Source organism: Anguilla rostrata, chromosome 12 (genome assembly GCF_018555375.3).
Source record: "Anguilla rostrata isolate EN2019 chromosome 12, ASM1855537v3, whole genome shotgun sequence".
NCBI classification, from domain to species: Eukaryota; Metazoa; Chordata; class Actinopteri; order Anguilliformes; family Anguillidae; genus Anguilla; species Anguilla rostrata.
This window is the reverse complement of record NC_057944.1, coordinates 35,921,185-35,941,081: the sequence shown is the minus strand read 5'-3', so window position 1 is coordinate 35,941,081 and position 19,897 is coordinate 35,921,185. Positions and strand designations below refer to the sequence as shown.

At 51.0% G+C, this 19,897-nt stretch overlaps 1 protein-coding gene across 14 annotated transcripts in view; it reads right to left on the bottom strand.

Annotated features, from left to right (window-relative positions):
• Positions 1–19,897, bottom strand: part of robo2 (roundabout, axon guidance receptor, homolog 2 (Drosophila)) — a 464,504-nt gene that overhangs the window by 43,252 nt on the left and 401,355 nt on the right. For all 14 annotated transcript variants that reach the window (XM_064302616.1, XM_064302621.1, XM_064302617.1 and 11 more), the window contains 9 exons: positions 18,546–18,751; positions 16,380–16,461; positions 15,623–15,788; positions 14,912–15,078; positions 12,304–12,425; positions 8,425–8,656; positions 3,220–3,344; positions 2,513–2,684; positions 694–882 (listed from right to left, as the gene is read on the bottom strand). In XM_064302616.1, the coding sequence (XP_064158686.1) occupies positions 694–882; positions 2,513–2,684; positions 3,220–3,344; positions 8,425–8,656; positions 12,304–12,425; positions 14,912–15,078; positions 15,623–15,788; positions 16,380–16,461; positions 18,546–18,751 (1,461 nt within the window). The remainder of the gene's footprint in view (positions 1–693; positions 883–2,512; positions 2,685–3,219; positions 3,345–8,424; positions 8,657–12,303; positions 12,426–14,911; positions 15,079–15,622; positions 15,789–16,379; positions 16,462–18,545; positions 18,752–19,897) is intronic.

The following is a 19,897-nucleotide window of genomic DNA, read 5'->3' as shown; positions in this document are numbered from 1 at the left end:
CACCTACATATTCAATTTAATTCTTATTCATTCATTCTTAGTGCTTTTTACAGAGACACTATCACAAAGACTTCACAGAGAAATAGGAAACCTGGACAAGACCAAACCCGAAGCCCCAAAAAACCAGCAAGTTAAAAAGACAGAAACGGCACCCAAGCAACAGCATGAAAACAGTCCCAATGGGGAGAAATCTCAGGAGGAATCCGGATATACAAGAGAAGCCCATTCTGGCCCCATGTCATTAGTCAAAAATGGGCAATGGTGAAAGTGGTGAAAGGAGCTAATGCTGAACCTATCAGAGCAAACAATCATGTCTCACCTGTATGCACCAGGTGTGTTTCTGCAGGTACAGCCTGTCTCACCTGTAAGCAGCAGGTGTGTGTGTTTCTGCAGGTACAGCAGGTGTGTGTTTCTGCAGGTACAGCCTGTCTCACAAGTATACACCAGGTGTGTTTCTGCAGGTACAGCAGGTGTGTGTTTCTGCAGGTACAGCCTGTCTCACCTGTAAGCAGCAGGTGTGTGTGTTTCTGCAGGTACAGCAGGTGTGTGTTTCTGCAGGTACACCAGGTGTGTGTTTCTGCAGGTACAGCATGGCTCACATGTATACACCAGGTGTGTGTTTCTGCAGGTACACCAGGTGTGTGTTTCTGCAGGTACACCAGGTGTGTGTGTTCCTGCAGGTACATGGCTCACCTGCGTAGTTGCTCAGGCCCTTCCTCTTCTTCCTCCTCCAGTACAGCCAGATGCTGAAGCCCATGAGGATGACCCAGCAGGCCCCGCCGATGCCGGCGATGAAGGCCGGTTGTTTCACCACGTCCGTGATCTGCTCCGTGATGCTGTTGTTCCGGTTCCCGCTCATGATCACGTCCTTGAAGTCCTTACCTGGGGGGGGACACGCGTGGGGGGCAGAACGTGGGTCAGGCAGGACACGCGTGGGGCAGGACACAGGTGGGGCAGGGGGCGCGGCATGAAACTCGGCGAGCGCTTTGTGTCAGAACTAAACCAGCGCTATTACAACAGAAAAAACACAAGGGTTGGGCTTTTCTACAGGAAATAAAGGGTTTGCCTTGTTTGTAATCTCATTTTTCGGAATGCGTATGTACAAAGCTGCTAGTTCAGGCTGGAAAAAAAAGAAAGCTAATCACCGAAAGCTGTACTTGACTTCTCAAACTCAGCAGAAACGAAACGATTCAGACAGGGAGAGAATTAATGGACCCTATATATTCCATGTGTCAATTTCAGCTCATAAAGAGGAGACTGACAGAGAGAGATTCGGGCAGGCGGGTTTCTGATTTTACGGTTCAAGCTGTCGCGCTGTGAAATTAGATTCGGGGTCCCCGCAGCGTCGCCCCAGCCAAACGCCTCCTAATTAAGCCCCGGGTGGAGCCGGCCAGGTTTTATCGCATCACTTCCTGACGTACTTCCTGTAGCGGGGGGGCGAAATAACCGGGGACTTGGGCAAACGGAGTCGGCGGCGCCCTGGCACGCCCTGCCGCCGACGCCGAGCCGAAATACAGGGGCCTGCCGCTGCCCGCTGGCTCGAACCCTTTCCTTCACACACCTACGGGAGAGCGGGCTGTCTGTGGAGCACGCGCGCCGTAGCGCAGCCCGGCTAGCTAACCGGGTGCGGCAGGGACGCTAGGGTGGATTAGCGTTATGACACTGGGGGGGGGGGGGGGGGCAAAGGCTGCTCGCGGACCAGAGCAGCTGGGTGCAGTCAGAGTCTGTTCCGCTGATCCACCGAACAGAACAGACCAGCCAAACATCCGAGCCATTTAAAACACACACACACACACACACATGGTTCAACCACATTATAGTTATTCCTGTAAAAGCTTACCCAAGTCAGTTTATTTAATATCATTTGACTTCATGGCAGCGCGCTGACGCTGAATGTGAAATTAAATTCCTCGATTAATTATTCATTCTCCCGCTCAAGGTCAAACCATTTTTCTTGTTAAATATTCTCTCTCTGATTGTCTCTAACTCGGAACCTAGAGTGGCTTGATCTTCTCCACCTGCGAATCTAATTAAAATCTACCTTTCCGAGGCACATATAAAAAATTTATATCCATTTATTTTCATTCTGTGCAATCTCCTCGCCCCCTGAGCGCACCCCCCATGCCCCCCAATATAATCCTACCCCTCTACTCTCAGCTGCACCCTAATTCCTCACCCCACCCCACTCCACCTCGCAGTGTTCTCCTCCTAATATTATCTCGCCCACTCTCTCTGTTCAGCTCCTCCCACTCTGTTTGACCACTCCCCCTCCTGGAGTCTGGCCACTCCCCTTCCTTGTGTAACCCCGCCCCCTCTTCCATTCAGCCCCGCCCACTCTGTCTGGCCACTCCCCCTTCCTCATCCACCTACTTCTCCTCCTTGTGTAACTCCGCCCCCTCTCCCTTCAGCTCCGCCCACTCTGTCTGGCCACTCCCCCTTCCTCCTCCACCTACTTCCCTTCCTTGTGTAACCCCGCCCCCTCTCTGCTGAGCCCCGCCCCCACCCCCCTCACCTATGACGATTGGCTGGGGCTCGCTCTTGACTCCCACCCCGGCGCTGGTGCTGGCCGCCACCTCTATGCGGTAGAGCACCCCCGCCTGCAGGCCCCCCACCACCACCGAGCGGACGGCCGCGTCCACCGTCTTGTTCACGTGGAAACGAGTCTCGTTCCCCAGGCACCAGATCTGAGGAGGAAGAGAGAGAGAATGAAAGATTGAGAGGGAGGGAGGGAGGGAGGGGAAAAAAGAGAGAGGGAAGGGTAAGGCAGGTGTATGAGAGAAGATGTGTGCATGTGTATGTTTGTGTATGTGTGTGTGTGTGTTTGTCCAAGTGTGTGTGTGCGTGTGTGTGCGTGTGTTCGGATAGAAACTTAAAAATTGCAGAGAGGTAACTCTGGCCTTTTTAGTCCAGAGTGTATACCCCAATTACATTACATTACATCTATTTGGCAGACGCTTTTATCCAAAGTGACATACAATAAGTGCATACCAAAGAACATTGGAACAACTACAAAACACAGGTCTGATAGGTACTCATTTTGAACAGTTATTCATAGCCATATGAAGGCATGTAATGTAAAAAAAAAAAATGCCTAAAAATTTAGTTAAATTAAAATCACGTTTTAACCAGAGGATTGAGCGACTCTCCCTTTCTTTTGCGATGGCTGCCAGTGTAGGCGAGAGTGCGCCCTTGCCCCAGACACCACGCCCTGGGCCCTACCTTGTACTCCTGTATGATCCCGTTCTGGTGGTCCGGGGGCGGGGGGTCCCAGGAGATGCTGATGGAGGTGCTGTTCTGGTTCCCCACCGTCAGAACGGTGACCTGCTGGGGAGGGGCGCTGGGAGCTGGTGGAGGGAGAGAGAGAAAGAGAGAGAGAGAAAGAGAGGGAGAGGGAGGTGAAGTCAGACCAGCAGACCTACAAGTCCCTCAGACGACACAGAGCGGACGTTTCTTCACGCGTGTAGATGAGCCGTCGTCACTCGGAGGATGCCAGGGCACGGCGCTGCCTCGCCGATTAGACGTTTGGCTGCAGGTAGAGCGGTTAATTAGATGAGGATTTATATTAGAAAAGGGCAGGCCTGACACTGACACGGTGGAGGCTGCTTAACGATTTAATATCCTTTGTATCAAACGGCGGAGGATTCAGAGGGGATGAAGGCAGCCATGGGTTCTTCTGGAGACGTTTGACACCGGCCCAGTTCTCATAATTATCCTCCATCTTACAGTCAAGCTGTGGCGATGTGAAGGCCATTAGGAGAGGTGTGAAAATGACCCAAAATGAGCCTCAAAATGGCTTCAAGACCAGAAAAGCAAAGACAGACAGAATTATCTGCGAATCTCAATCAAGTCTGGGTCAGCCACAGGGACTGTTTCTGTTGACCGGGTTGAGGCCCCAAAAGCTGGAGTCTCCGAAATTGATTACCCCTCGGCGGACGGGGCAGATACGCAGCCAGGAGGAATGGGGGTGAGATCGGGGTCAGCAGGCAGGTCATGTGGAAAAGCGCCTTTAAAAAACCGTTTCTCCCCTCCGACAGGGGAGACCGTACGCACCCAAAAGCACTGACAGGTCAATTACTCCAGCTCTACACAACCCTCCCCATTCTAAAAGAGATACATCTACCGCTCAGAATCTCTGCTTATCTCTTTCAGGAGGCAATAATACAGACACTGCTCCCCCCCTCCCAGCCCCCCCAAAACAAAACAAAAAAAACAAAGGCAATGAAATGACAGGCAAATCGCGATAGGGCGACATAGCTCAGGAGTAAACCGATTGTCTGGCAGTCGAGAGGGTTGCCGGTTCAAACCCGCCAGGAGCGTCGAGTGCCTTGAGCAAGACACCTAACCTCTAACTGCTCTGGCGATGAGAGGCATCATGTAAAGCGCTGGATAAAAGCGCATAATGCCAGTCCAGTTCACCTTCACCAAATGGCTACCGAGCTTCTTTAGCAAACACCAGTATTATATTCACACAGGAAAAGAGCGTTTAATTTCCTGCTGAGCGCGGGGCTAAGGGCTGTTAGCCAGGCTACGCTGCTCGATGTTTTCCCCTCAGCAGGCACTGAGCGCGGGCAAGGCTACAGGCAGCTGCCATGTCCCAACATGAGCCGGGGCAAGGCTGTACAGCTACGCTGCTCGATTTTTCCCCTCAGCAGGCACTGAGCGCGGGGCTAAGGGCTGCTAGCCAGGCTACGCTGCTCGATGTTTTCCCCTCAGCAGGCACTGAGCGCGGGGCTAAGGGCTGTTAGCCAGGCTACGCTGCTCGATGTTTTCCCCTCAGCAGGCACTGAGCGCGGGGCTAAGGGCTGCTAGCCAGGCTACGCTGCTCGATGTTTTCCCCTCAGCAGGCACTGAGCGCGGGGCTAAGGGCTGCTAGCCAGGCTACGCTGCTCGATGTTTGCCCCTGCGCGCAATGTCGTTCAATGTTAATGACAGGAGCCCTTTTGCGATTAGTCGCGCGTATTAGAGCCAAACAAAACATTTTTCATGTCGGGCGATAGAGACGGTGCTAATAAAGCCATCCAGGCTGCAACGCTTGGCAGGTGGCGGGGGGGGGGGATTTGGGGGGGGTGAACCCATCTCAATTTCACACCAACTCCCAAGGACCCACTGTTAATGGTGCAGTCTCCGTATTTGACTTGCTACGCTGGCTGAGGTTCTGCACACAGGTCAAAGGTCAGAGTTCATTGGGGACAAAGCTCAGCACCTCTCCCTGTTGCTACTGCACTTAGCTCCTCAAGGTAAAGGGGGGTAGGGGCAGGGTGCAGTGTATTTTACATAACTGATGGGACCTTCTGGTTATAGTTCATCTAATATCTCAGCAAGATTCAAGCCACTGGAACGCATTCAAACATGCATGCATCACCCACTCGTCCCAGAAGAGGGGGATGATGAAGGACTGAGCATGCTCACAGCAACCCTCTTGGATCACCCCTTCAGAGGCTCTAATTGGGTTAATGGACAACAGGAATTTTAATCACTTCGCGCGGCGCAATCCCCAATAAATCTCCCCACTTCCTGCGTCCCCCTATCCCAGAGGCCTCGGCATCGCTGACACCGGCCGTTCATCTTCTGCTGAGAGGCTCAGTTTCTTCCCCCTCACACAAGGCCCAGAAATAAGGACAAAACACAGGCCCAAACACAGGCCCACAAACACAGGCGCAGAACACAGGCCCAAACACAGGCCCAAAACACAGGCACAAAACACAGCCCCAAACGCAAAGACCAGAGCACAGGCCCAAACACAGGCCCAGAACTCAGGTCCAAATACAGGCCCAGACACAGGCCCAAACACAGGTCCAGAACACAGGCCCAAACACAGGCTCAGAACCCACCGCTAGGATGCTTCTGAACACTTCAGTCAGAACCCAACACCACAAACCATACAGCACCCACACACAAGCTCTGTGAGAGCCTTTGTGAGATGTGCGAGATGGCTGCTCGAATGGACACTGCAAAAGGGAATGCCACTGGAGGCACTAAATGCACTAAGACACACATGGTTATGAAATCAAATTTTCGCTATTTTTAATACCCTTTCCTTTTAATGGCCTCATTAAGTTTATGTTTGTTTATTGTGAGCACTGAGCTGGGCAGCGTGGCAAACTACTGCCCATTCATGACTGATGCGTGTTATTTTTATAACTATACAGCCGGACGATTTTGTGGTTGATCGAGTGCGAGCGTGCATTCGCCTGGGAGAACTGACCCGTGCCAGAGGTGGACAGAGAGAGAGACAGGGAGAGGGAGGGAGAGAGAGAGAGAGAGAGAGAGAGAGAGAGACAGGGAGAGGGAGGGAGAGAGAGAGAGAAAAAGAGAGAGAGAATAAACGATTGAGAGAGAGGGCGATAGAGAGAGAAAGAATGGAAGATGGAGAGAGAGAGACATGGAGGGAGAGAGGGAGAATGGAAGATGGAGAGAGAGAGAATGGAAGATGGAGAGAGAGAGAGAGAATAGACGATGGAGAGAGAGAGAGAGAGAGAGAGAATGGACGATGGAGAGAGAAAGAGAGAGAGAGAGAGAGAGAGAGAGAATGGACGATGGAGAGAGAAAGAGAGAGAGAGAGAGAGAGAGAGAGAATGGATGATGGAGAGGGGGGTCATTTTAAAGAGCTGCCATACTGTAGCTACGTTTTCATTACAATTTCCAAGAGCTGCTTTCATGACAGGCTTGGTCCATGACAGGCATTTCCTATTTTCTTTTTGTTGGGAATACTGGGAATACTGCGTCACGTGATCTAACCAAACCTCACTTTTTGATTTAGCCAAAGGTACCGGGGAAGTTTTTATCTCAGTTGAATCCATTTCTATTCATGTTATTCTGCTCTTAATCTTTAAACTCGCTTTTCACAAAATGACAGTAACGACAGCGTCCTGCACACAGTGCATTTAAACACGTTCCCTATCGCCCGGTTCTGCGGATGGGTAGCAGAGCAGACAGCGCCAGGCAGGCAGTTCTGAGCGTGCCCGAGCGCCGGTGGGGTATCAGCGCACTGCAGCGCATCCGAGCGCTGGCCGGGGGTTTATCGGGGTCCCGCAGGGGGCACGCGAGAAGGCGGCAGGCGACAGCTGGACCACGCAACATCAGGGCCTGGGTGTTCAGCTGCAGCCCACCTGGCTTTGGGGTGATGAGGTAGGGGGCGTGCATGTTTGGGGTGAGGGGCACACACCTTTTGGGGTGATGTATGTAGGGTGTGCACCACTGAGAAGACGGGTGTGGGGCTTGCATTTTTGGGGTGATGTATGTGGGGCGTGCATTTTTGGGGTGATGTATGTGGGGCACGCATTTTTGGGGTGATGTATGTAGGGTGTGCACCACTGAGAAGACGGGTGTGGGGTTTGCATTTTTGGGGTGATGTATGTGGGGCGTGCAGCACTGAGAAGACGGGTGAGGAGCGATGCTTTTCTTTTCTTTGGCTTATCTCAGTTCAATACAAAACCCAGAGCCCAATTATTACAGACAGGCAATTATGGCATATTCAGCTGACACCCTACACTGTGGCATTTAACTGCAGTGTGCAAGCCTGACTTGAAAGAGCACCCTAACAGATCCCTCCTCTTTAACCTGACAGACGAGGCCTCTTTTCCCTAACAGACTCTGCCTCTATAATGTGACAGGCCCTGCCACTTTACCCTGATAGACCCCGCCCCTTTATTCTAACAGACCCCACCTAATTATCCCTACAGACAATGCCTCTTTACCCCAACAGACTTCCCCTTTTTGCTATGACAGGCCCCACACCCTTTTTCTCTAAAAAGGACCCACTTGTTAACCCCAACAGACCCCGCATCTTCACTCTGACAAACCATGACTCTTCCCCCCGACAGACTCCTGCTCTTTACACCAACATATCCCGCCTCTTCCCCCTGACAGACCCCGCCTCTTTTCCCTGACAGACCCCTCCTCTTTACACCAACAGACCCCACCTCTTCCCCCCATGACAGACCCCGCCTCTTCCCCCATGACAAGCCCCGCCTCTTCCCCCATGACAGACCCCCTCTTCCCCCATGACAGACCCCGCCTCTTCCCCATGACAAGCCCCGCCTCTTCCCCCTGACAGACCCCGCCTCTTTTCCCTGACAGACCCCTCCTCTTTACACCAACAGACCCCACCTCTTGACACCAACAGACCCCTCCTCTTTATACCAACAGACCACACCTCTTCACCCCGAAATACTCCTCCTCTTTATACCAACAGACCCCGCCTTTTAACCCTGACAGACCCCGCCTCTTCCCCCATGACAGACCCCGCCTCGCCCCCCTGGCAGACCCCTCCTCTTTACACAAACAGACCCCACCTCTTCCCCCATGACAGACCCCGCCTCTTCCCCCATGACAAGCCCCGCCTCTTCCCCCCATGACAGACCCCGCCTCTTCCCCCATGACAAGCCCCGCTTCTTCCCCCCATGACAGACCCCGCCTCCTCACCTTCCTCGGTGGTGCGTGCGGTCCGGGACTCGCTGTCCATGCCCTGGAATTCGTTGAAGTAGGGCCGGACCTTGATCTCGTAGACGATGCCCTTCTTGAGGCCGGCCAGCAGGATGCCGCGCTCGGAGGGCACCTTCACGTCCTGGCTCTGCCAGGGCCCGGCGGCGGGCAGCCCGGACGTCTGCCTGCACAGCACCCGGTACCCCTGGATGAACTGCGACTGGCGGTCCACCTGCACCGAGACACATAGACCAGACCACCAATCAGTGAGCGGGCAGAAAAGACCATTAAAACGGCTGAGGAGAGATGATCGCGCAGACAATAAAGGGGGAGTTAGTTTAGATGACACACCATAGTTGTAAAAATGACAACACATAAAATGTAACTATAGAACACAAAGGGAACGCATAAAAACCTTCATTTTCCGCCATTATACATTAAAAAAAACACACGGTACAAAGAGGAGGAGAAGCCATTTCATCTCAGCATGGTGTTTAGCTACAATCTCGAGCCGATCTCGCAGTTGGTTTTGAAGGATGCCACGGTAACCGAGTGGCAAATCCCAGCCAGTTATTCCATGCATTTCTAACATAGCGTGTGTGTGCATGTGTGTGTGTGTGTGTGTGTGTGTGTGTGTGTGTGTGTGTGTGTGTGTGTGGTGTGTGTGTGTGTGTGTGTGTGTGTGTGTGTGTGTGTGTGTGTGTGCGTGCGTGAGTGCGTGCGTGCGTGCGTGCGTGTGTGTGTGTGGTGTGTGTGTGTGTGTCTGTGTGTGTGTGTGTGTGTGTGATGAGCAGGGCTTCCCAGAGGCAGCATGAAATGTGCCTTTAACTCATCCCCACCTGAACCCCCTGGTCCTGCTCACTGAACCTGGCGTGAAATAGACGTCACAGTGCGCCTTATTAACTCCTCTGAAAAATTCATGCATCATGTCTTTTGGACTCCAAGTCTACAAAATGGCAGCTACAGATGAGCTCCAGACAAGTGGTTAAGAAGAATGGGGAGGAGGAGGAGGGGTGGGAGGTGGGAGGTACACAGACAAAGGGAGAGGTGTTGTCGGAGAGGGGAGATGGGGGGGGGGGTAATGTATGAAACTAGAACTGGGAGGGAATATCTCAGCATAATGCTAATTCACACGGAGGAGAGGAGGAGGACGTGGAGGAATAAGAGATAGAAGAGGAAGGGCCAGTGGAGGGGCTTGAAAGAAAAAGAGAGAAGATGAGCAGGCGGGACAGGGCTGGCCCACAGAGCCCCATAAAGATGCTCTTGTTCAACAGATGCGTGCGTGTTTTTAAATTTTTAAAATGCTGTTTGCCTGGGACAGAACCGTTCACACTTTAGGGGGCTTTACCACTTCAGCGGTCCCTTCATCACCAACACGGTTAGCTCAATTAGCGTCAGCCGAGCGCGGCGTGCCGTTAGCCCCCACCCCCCCACACCCCCACCCTGCTCTCGCTCACACCGTGGAGTCTTCCCATAAAAAGGCTTTCAGGAGCAGGGCTGTGTAAGGTGTACACGCGTGTGCACGCCCTGTAAAATAACGGCTCCTTCGCCGTGGCGATGGCGTAGCCCCCGGTGATGGCGTAGCCCCTGGCGGTTCAAGCACGCGGCGCGCCGGGACTGTCGCCTGCTGCGGAAGCGCGGAGTCGGGACGGGGCGCGGAGCACAATGTGCGGAGTGATAAACGCAAATCTACATTACATTACATTACGGGCACTTAGCAGACGCTCTTATCCAGGGCGACTTACACAACAGTTACATATCATTTACACTGCATCCATTTATACAGCTGGGTATATGCTGTATAAATGGATGCAACCAGCAATGCAGGTTAAGTACCTTGCTCAAGGGTGCAACGCCAGTGTCCTACCTGGGAATCGATCCTATGACCTTTCGGTTACAAGCCCAGGTCCTTACCCACTATGCTACACTGCCGCCCTGTCCCATAGCGAAGGTGAAGAGCAGTGCCGAGCTGCTCGGTGCAGGGGGGGGGGCGGGGGGTGGGGGGTTGGGGTTACCCGTTTCTTTAAATTTACCCCGCTCGCTCGCGGGAGAGGGAAAAAAAAGTTGAATTTATGCAGAGGAAGGGGAATAACTCAGAATAATGGCTTGTTAACAGTGGGAGAAGGAGACGGGCTTTTAAGGAGGATATTAAGCAGCTGTTTTTCGTCTGAGGAGTCGGAGTAAATCAGCCGGATGCTTTCTCTGCTTCATGTTTAACTTTCATTAATTGAACGATTCTGGGGAATATAAAAGCTTTATGGATCTCCCCCGAACTGCTCCTGTTTACCGAAAAAAAGCTAGTGATTGAGTATGCGGTCACACTTTGTGTTAATAAAAGAGACAATCATGGAAAATATGTTTTAGGGAACAGGAAACGCCCAGGAGGTCAATGTTAATGTTTTTTTTCTTTTTTTTTTTACAGTAGCTTCTGAAATACTTCACATAAAATATGGTTAGACATGTGCTGCACATATACATCTGCAGTGAAATCAGTTTATTTCACACTCACGAGGGCACAACACAAGTATGAATATTTAAAATAATCATACCCAGAATGCATCATAATGGACCCGATAGCAATTATACGATCGCCAACAGGATTTTAAACCATTCAAGAAAACAAAATGGAGTGTTGGAGCTGAACAGATGATGACAGCATGTTACAAATTCTGGCAGGGGTGTACGGTTGGGGGGGGGGGTTGCAGTATAAGGTTCTCTGCCACAATCTACCACCATATAAAGAGTTACTATGGCAATATGCTCCGATAAAATCTTCACCACTCGTGCCAGAACTGTCCAGCTTCTGTTTCTAACTGAATAAAAACAGTGTCACTCTGGCACCTGGCAGCGCGTATGGTGAGGCAGACGCACTGGTTTTGGAGTGCGCGTTGTGTGGTGTGTGGTGCACGTTCGGGAGGGGCGGGTGGCGGGTGGGGGGGGGGGTTGAGGGCTTCGGCACGATTAAGCAACGCTCTTAACATGAAGGATGAGAAACTGTGCCAAAAATGAGAGAGAGAGGGAGGGAGGGGGGATGAGTGGGGGGGTGAGAAAGTTGGCTGGAAAACAGAGAGGGAGAGAGATGAAGAGTACACAAAAATGTACGATCAATTACGATTTATTTGTTTCCGCGCAAAACATTAGTCTTAATTTCCAGCGTCGCCCCGAAAAATGATCTAAGATTAATGAGCCAGCAGATGTCCCTGGATTCTGCTTCTGCGCTCTCTCCCCAGCTGTTAGGGGGGAACGCTTTCATGAGCCGCCTTGCCTCCTCCTCGCCGTTTGATGTGCGCTTGTCGAGCGTCAGCGGTTACTACTTATCAAAAAAGGCTACAGACTTGAGCGTTAAGTTGTTGTTGTTTTTTTTTTCTCTCAAGGAAAAAAACACAAACCTAAAGCCCTGAGGAACACCTAGCCGGCTTCAAAGGGGCAGCGTCTACCTGCCATTTCGGCTCCTTCAGATCCTCAAGGTGGCCGCATCAAAGGCGAGCGTCTAAGCCGTAAGCCAGGCTGAGGCTCTGTAATCAATGCTCAAAATATTGCTTTTGTGTGCTTTTTTTCCCTCCTACCCACGATGCATCAGTTTAGCCTTAATGAAAGACCAGCAGAACGCACGTTTGATCTGAGCACCCAGACCAAAGGCATCGCGCGAGCGGTAACTGTTCACTCACTTTGCACGGAGAGTAAAGTCACGGCCATTTTGGATCTAAACTAAACTGGTGACAACACCCCCTTAGGGTCAATGATGTTAATGGCGACTGAAGTGAATCTCTTACCAAGACAGAACCCAGACTGTGTCTCACACGATGAAGTGCTTCTGCCCTTCTGATTTGGGAATGTTTACTATCGGGAGATGGATTGACCAATCGCTGTTCAACTCACCGTCCATGTGACCTGGATGGTGGTGGGGCTGAGGACTACAGGGTTGTGCAGGCGCACGATGACCTCACCCAGCTCCTTCTGCACGTGTCTGTGGTCCACACCTTGTGCCGGGGGGCTGATATCTGTGGGGGGGGGGGGAGAGAGTGAGAGAGAGATAGAGAGAGAGAGGGAGAGGGATAGGGAGAGAGAGAAAGAGGGAGAGAGAGACAGCTTGTTCTTCAAGGCATTCACACTTCTTATTATAGTTAGAAACTTCGTGAACAAGAACATTAAGTCCCCTGTTGGTCAAAATGAAAGAGATGAGCAACTTGAATAATTTCCAGAGGACTACAGGAAATTATTCAAGTTGAGTTCGGTCAGCAAAACGAGGGGGCATAAATGGAAACTGGCAAAGGGTAAATTTCACACAGACATTAGGAAATATTTTTTCACACAGAGAGTGGTCAATGTGTGGAATAGCTTGCCTGGACATGTAGTGGAGGCAGAAACACTGGGGGTATTCAAGGCCCGGCTTGATACAGTGTTAGATACTATCTAGCTTTTAGGTAAACTAAGCATTAAGTACAGTTTAGTGGTAGGAGTAGACAAGCAGTGTTGGGCTGAATGGCCTGTTCTCGTCGTACGTTATGTTATGCTATGAGCAAATACACCATGCAGACTAGGATTCTGGTGTAATAAATGTAATTACTTCCGAAAAAAAACAATTAAAGGATACTAATACACATTTACATTTAATAAGCCAAACAGAGCATTTTATAGGGAATAGCCTATCTTGACCCTGACAGTGAAACTTATGGAGAATGCTGTCCTCGTCTCCTGTAGTGGCACATTAACAGAAGCGAGCAGAACGGCCTACACCGTTTTGCACGATTCGGGAAACACCGCCTCGGGAACAAGGAAGAGGGTCAGTGAACGAGCGACACCACGTCCACGCCCGCTTCCTGTCCCTCGCTCTCACGCGGTTTTATTTAAGCGCCCTGTTGTTGAAATCTAAACGCGCTAGACTCCGTTTCTGGCTTCCGCACGGAGCCGCTCGGGGTCTTGTTTGGCTCGTCTGCTTGGCTGACGGAGGGGGGAAAAAAGGGCGGATGAATTACTGAATGATTCGAGAAAGAAAATGAGTGTTTTCCAAAAAAAAAAAAAAAAAACTAAACAAGAAAACCCAACGTTGAAGAAGAAGAAGAAGAATAACTGGTGAATCACAGACTCTGCTAAAGGAGCAGGGGCCAGCCCGAATGCAGCTTATGAGACACTAAAAATCAATCCATCTTCTGAGGCTGCCAATGTCAATAACCATTTCTGTATGTCAACACAAGGCCTTTCACAAATGGAGAGAGATGTTCTGTAATCTGAATTGACTCTCACTCTTTCTCTCTTTTTTTCTCATTCTCTCTCTCTCTCCCTCTCTGTGTGCAGTATGCGCTTGCGGTTTGCATGTCAATAGAGTTTAACCAAAGATTTGCAAAAAAAAAAAGAAAAAGACAAGAAAAAACACCACTATACTTATCAAATAAACTAATTAGGATACTGTGGCCTACGTGCTACCATAATCAAATCTTCCTTGCTTCCAAGACCATTTTTCTAGTTATGATCAATTAACATAGCATGCAAGGGTCTAACTGGGTTATGATGCCCAATGCAGGGGTACTTATTTTATACAACGGTCTAGCTGTAGCTCTTATGAACTGAGTCGCTATCGAGGATTCCAGCCTTGGATAGATCTGCCTATGACCGTATATGACTGTACACTTACTCTAATGGCTGCTCAAATGGACTGATCTCTTACAGACAATCGCCAAGAACACCAATACCTTCTCAACACCGCTCAAACAGCGTGTGTTATGTCTCCGCTGCACAGAGCAAGCACACGTCGGACAAAGCCGATTGGTTAGCAATGAGCTCATCAAAACATCGCTGCCTTTCTTTTTCAACGTTTCTCAGGGTGTCCCATCTGGAAACGGTGTCCAAAATGGTGTCCAAAACAGAGAAAAGCTTCTCAATCAGCGGAACGGATTTCATGGATTTCGACTGCGGAGCGCAAATGGAACAGACGTGAGCTCTGGTCCCCAGCAGACAGCACAGACAGCTGACAGGAACTGAGGAGTAAATAACATAATTTTCTGCTGAATTTAATCTCGGCTTGGGCACGAATTCAAGTTCCTCAGAAGGTATCTCCCTACGGGGCATTCTCGCGTACCGTCTAACCTGCCCGAAAACACAGCGCTGGCTGGCTGTTGCGATTCGCCAGACCGTGCGGTCAGGTGACCCCAGACAGGAAGTGAGCTTTCTTTGACAGGCGCCTGCCACTTTGGCAACCAGAAGCATTACATTACATTACATTACATTACAGGCATTTGGCAGACGCTCTTATCCAGAGCGACGTACAACAAAGTGTATAACCATAACCAGGAACAAGTATGACGAAACCCCTAGAGAGAAGTACCGGTCCAAGTGCAGGGAACAACCGCATAGTTCAACTCAGGCGTCCTGAGGTAGCAGAACGGAGGGATCTGGCTGGCATGTAGGGTTTGAAGCAGATGTGTCACAGTTTGTCCCTGAGTCCCGGAGAGGCCCCGGAACTCGGACGGCGTGCCCTGGGCGCCGTTACCTTGCGTGCGGACGGGCTCGGACATGGGGCTGGGGTCACTCAGGCCCTGGGCGTTGACGGCCCGCACCATGAACAGGTAGATGGTGTTGGGTCGCAGGCCCCTGACGGTGAACTGCGTGGTCTTCACGTGGTCTGCCACCGTCTGCCAGCTGTTGCTCACTGATTGGCTGGTGAGGGGAAAATGGGGGAGGTGTGGGGTTTGGGGGGGGGGGATGGTTGGGGCAGAAAAAGATCACATCAACCACAGCAAGGGACAGTACTGCCCTCTGGAGGTGGCTGGAACAGTGTCAGCATCTAACACGTTCATACCTGTGTCTTCTGCACTTTGACTGAAATACTTTAACCCTTTAGACATCAATAATATTCCAACACATTACTGGCAGTTATATTTAAAAAGCATTTTTCCCTGCTTTCCCCAATACAGGCTGGTACCATGTATTCAACAGAACTTCTCAGGGATTGGCATACCTGTTGATACTTTACAGGCACCTAAAACATATTCCAATATGCATTTGGGTCAGGCCAGAACACAACACCTATAGTTACTGTTTAACATGCCTGTGCTTCAGACCTGCGACTAGTGTACAACAGCACATGGGTGGCTGTCTAAACTGTCCAAGGTCTAATGAGGCTTGTGGGTGTCCTAAAACGAACAGCAGCGGACGTCAGCGCGGTGACCTCCAAGCGGGTCTCGGACCCCCCCAGACTGACCTGAAAGCCTCGATGACGTAGGAGGAGACGGCCGACGCCCCGGCCAGCCCCGGTTGCCATGACAGCGAGACGCTGTTCTTGGTGACGTCCGTGACCTGGGGCTTGGAGGGAGGCCCGGGGAGCTCGCTCTCGTCCCGGCCCTTAACGAGCGTGACCCCGCCCGACTCTGCCGCGGGGGACACGCCAAAGAGGGGGGGGGGGGGAGAGGGGGAGGAGGAGGGGTAGGACAACGAGGAAGAGGGGGAAATAAAAGCCAGGAGTTGACATTTTATCATCAAACGGACTGAAAAAAAGTAGAAGAGAAGCACCTCAAATAATTAGTACTAAAATTAAACAATTACAACTTTTTTTTGTGGAACCATTTTGCTAAGTCAAAGTCGCTATGAAAATCCTTCTTCTTTGTGCCAAGATACAGAGGAAGGACTCAGTCTACAGTATCTAAACCTACACTGAGTATAGTGTGAGAGAGTAACGATGTTGGGGTTATGGGTGCAATACAGTGTGAAGGAGCATTACATTACAGGACGCATTTAGCAGACACACTTCTCCACTTACGCAATGACTTACATAACCTTTTACATTTTAGATTGTATCCAATTATACAGCTGGATATATATACTGAACCAATGCCGGTTAAGTACCGTGCTCAAGGGTACAATGGCAGTGTCCTTGCGGGGAATCGAACCTGCGACCTTCAGGTTACAAGCCCAACTCCTTACCCGTTATACTGCACTGCCGCCCCAGAGTGCCACCGTACCTTTAACTTCCAGGAAGGCGCTCCACGAGGTCTCCCCGCTGGAGCTGGCCGCCACACAGGTGTAGATCCCAGAGTCAGAGACCTGGGAGGGGGGGAGAGGGGGGGTGGATAACACGTTCGCTCAATCACAATGACCCGTCCGTCAAACTGTAACCCGCTCATACGTCCTCCTCCCACCGGCTCCAAATAACCAGTCACAACCGGTTTACTTGGACATGACCGGAATGGAGCTGGTAGCTCCACTGTAGTCCAACCCATCCCCTACACTAAAAATGCATTAACCTCCATCGACCTGTACACATTTTTTTTATCAGTGGGAGAGGAGAGAGAGAGAGAGAAAGAGAGAGAGCTACAGAAGACTGAGACTATTCTTCGTCTTATAATTATTAGTTTACGTATTTGCATGTATTTCCTACGTTTATTTGTTTGCACTTCATGACATATTTCATTGTAGTTTATGTACATTGTAATTTGTTTTTTGTAAAGCTTTGACAACACATATGTATACTGAAACATGTCATGCCAATAAAGCATTTTGAATTGAATTGAGAGAGGGAGACAAGAAGAAAGAGAGAGAGAGAGAGAGAGAGAGAGAGAAGAGGGGGGAAAGAAAAGCAGGAGGAACTTGTGTGCCATAGTGTGTCCCTGAAAGTGCTGACATTAATTTTCTAATAAATTTCATTTGCCACTCACCCCCCGCCCCCCACAGACCGCCACCCACCCTCCTGTCCCGCCAACCACAACAATGGCGACATAATGAATTTAGAGGCAGCTGCTGAAACCCCCTGGACCGATGACAGCTGGCCCATCTCTCTCTGCCTCATCTCTCTCTCTCTCCCTCATCTCTTCTTCCCTCTCTCTCCCCCCTCTCTCTCTCTCTCTCCCTCATCTCTTACTCCCCCTCTCTCCCTCTCTCTCTCTTGTTTCTCTCTCTCTCTCCCTCATCTCTTACTCCCTCTCTCTCGTTTCTCTCTCTCATCTCTCTCTCCCTCCTCTCTCTCTCCTCTCTCCATCCTTCTCTCTCCTCTCTCTCTCTCTCCCTCTCTCTCTCTCTCCCTCCCTCCTTCTCTCTCTCTCTCTCCCCCTCTCTCTGTGGAACTTTGCCGCCGATGTCTGTTGGTCCCCGTCCCTGTGTGTGCGTCTCCGCTCCATTTATTAAATAAAATGTCAGTGGCTGGCAGCTCTGTCAGGCGTAATGGATATTCCAGCGAGACCGCAGATCGGGAAGCGGGCTGCGCTGAGACTTTAAATTCGCCTGCCCCCCCCCCCTATCCTTGCTGCCGTATGGGCGCTTTCCTGTTGGGGGGGGGGGGGGTGGAGGCAGGTTGGGCGGGAGGAGGGGGGGAGCTGGCGTTTGAGCCGGACGCTTAACCCCTATTCTCCGCTCAGCATCTGGAGCCCGTCCAGGACAGCCGCAGCTGCGCCTTGTAGGCCCTCTGTCTCGCTAAGTGATAGTATCAAACAATTTACAGAAATCAATATTTCCTATTCATCTCCTAAAAGCAATATGATTCCCTTGTCCGTCTAAGTTACGTCTCGCCGATATCCGATGGAAATCTCTGGCAGCCACGCGCACACGCACTCGCACGCTGACACACGCGCACGTGGTCGTGTGCACAGACACACACACACTATCACACACTCTCACGGTCACACACGCGCACACACGCGCGCACGCGCGCACACAGGGTGTCCTGGATTAGGATATAATAAACCCGGAGAAAGGGAAGCAGGAAGGTCACATTGCAAAAAACGATTAGAGAGGGGCGAGATAGAAGGGGGGTGGTGGGGGGGGGCAGGGGACAAGATGAAAACACGGGATTGGGAGGGAGGAGGAGGAGACCATGAGTGACAGGGAAAGATGGTGGCAATAGGAGGAGCTGTAAAATAGAGGGTAAGATAGGCAACAGGGTACGGGAATGAGATGCACACACACAGACACACACACACACACACACACACACACACTCACACACTCACACACACATGCACAATGCACACACACACACACACTCACACACACTCGCACTCGCACACACACATGCACACAGTCACACACACACACACACACTCACACTCGCACACACTCTCTCCCTCACACACACACAGACACACACACACACACACGTGCAATGCACACACTCACACACACACACGCACACCCACCCTGGTGTTCTTGATCTGGAGGCTCCCCAGCTCTTGCAGGGACATTCGGGGGTCCTTCCCCAGCAGACTGACTCCGTCCTTCAGCCAGCTGACGGTGGGGATGGGGTCCCCCGACGCCTGGCACTTCAGCAGGGCCACGCCGTCTATGCCCAGGCTCTGATTGGCCGGGCCCTGGCGAATGATGGGCGGCGGCCTGTCCGTCAGCACTGGGTGGGGGAAGAGGAGAGTTTCACACGATCGATCGGACATCTCAGCAGCAATACGAGGCACACCGCAAAAAATAAAGCAAATGTCATCGGTTTATTAAATATAGAGGTACAGTCTTACCGTTACTGTAAACAGTAAGGCACCACCACATCTTACTACTTACAGTAATAAGACTACCTCAATATTTGTTCCAAATATTCCATACAGTATACATTTCTTTTTTTACGATCCTAGATTCTGGGGCTTTTTTTATGGGCCTCATTAGTGTATCACGTTGCCATGACCGCCTCTGGATTTCTGGGAAATGCGGTAGGGAACAGCTCAAGCCCTGTTTTCCAGGACGTTGATGTGGCGAGGGAGGTACAGCAGCCTCCAGACGAAGCTTTGGGTTGCTTGACGTCCTCACCCCATTACCACGGTTTCGCGGCAGCCGCTGTGGTAAAAAAAAGAGGAAGGCCCACGGACATTCCCCGCTAGCTACCGGGATGAACACGTCCTGATATTCCCAAAAAAAAGTGAAACACTGCCGTTTCATTAAGCCTGTAGCTCCAAACCAGACAAAATAAAAATTAAATAAATAAAAAAAATATATAGCTCAAGAGAAGGGCTGCTGCCGCTGCATTCTGGGTAATGGAATGCTTTGTGTTTCCCAGGAATCCACTGGGACTGAAAGGTTGGCTCAACTGTGCCAGGACACTGTTTGAGATGTGGCAGGTGGTGTTGTGAGGATGGTGTTGCTAGGGAAGTTTGGAGAACGGTGTTTGGTCAGGGATGGTGTTTGGTGAGGAATGGTGTTTGGTCAGGGACACTGTTTGGTGAGGAACGGTGTTTGGTCAGGGACGGTGTTTGGTGAGGAACAGTATTTGGTCAGGATGGTGTTTGGTGAGGAACAGTGTTTGGTCAGGGATGGTGTTTGGTGAGGAACGGTGTTTGGTGAGGAATGGTGTTTGGTCAGGGATGGTGTTTGGTGAGGAATGGTGTTTGCTCAGGGACGGTGTTTGGTGAGGAAAGGTGTTTGGTCGAGGTGTTGGAGATGTTGGTCAGGATTGTTGGTGAGGAACAGTGTTTGGTCAGGACTGTCTGTGAGACGTAATCAGGCCTACTCCAGGCAGTGCCTGGGTAACCTGCTCAGAAGCACAGCCTAC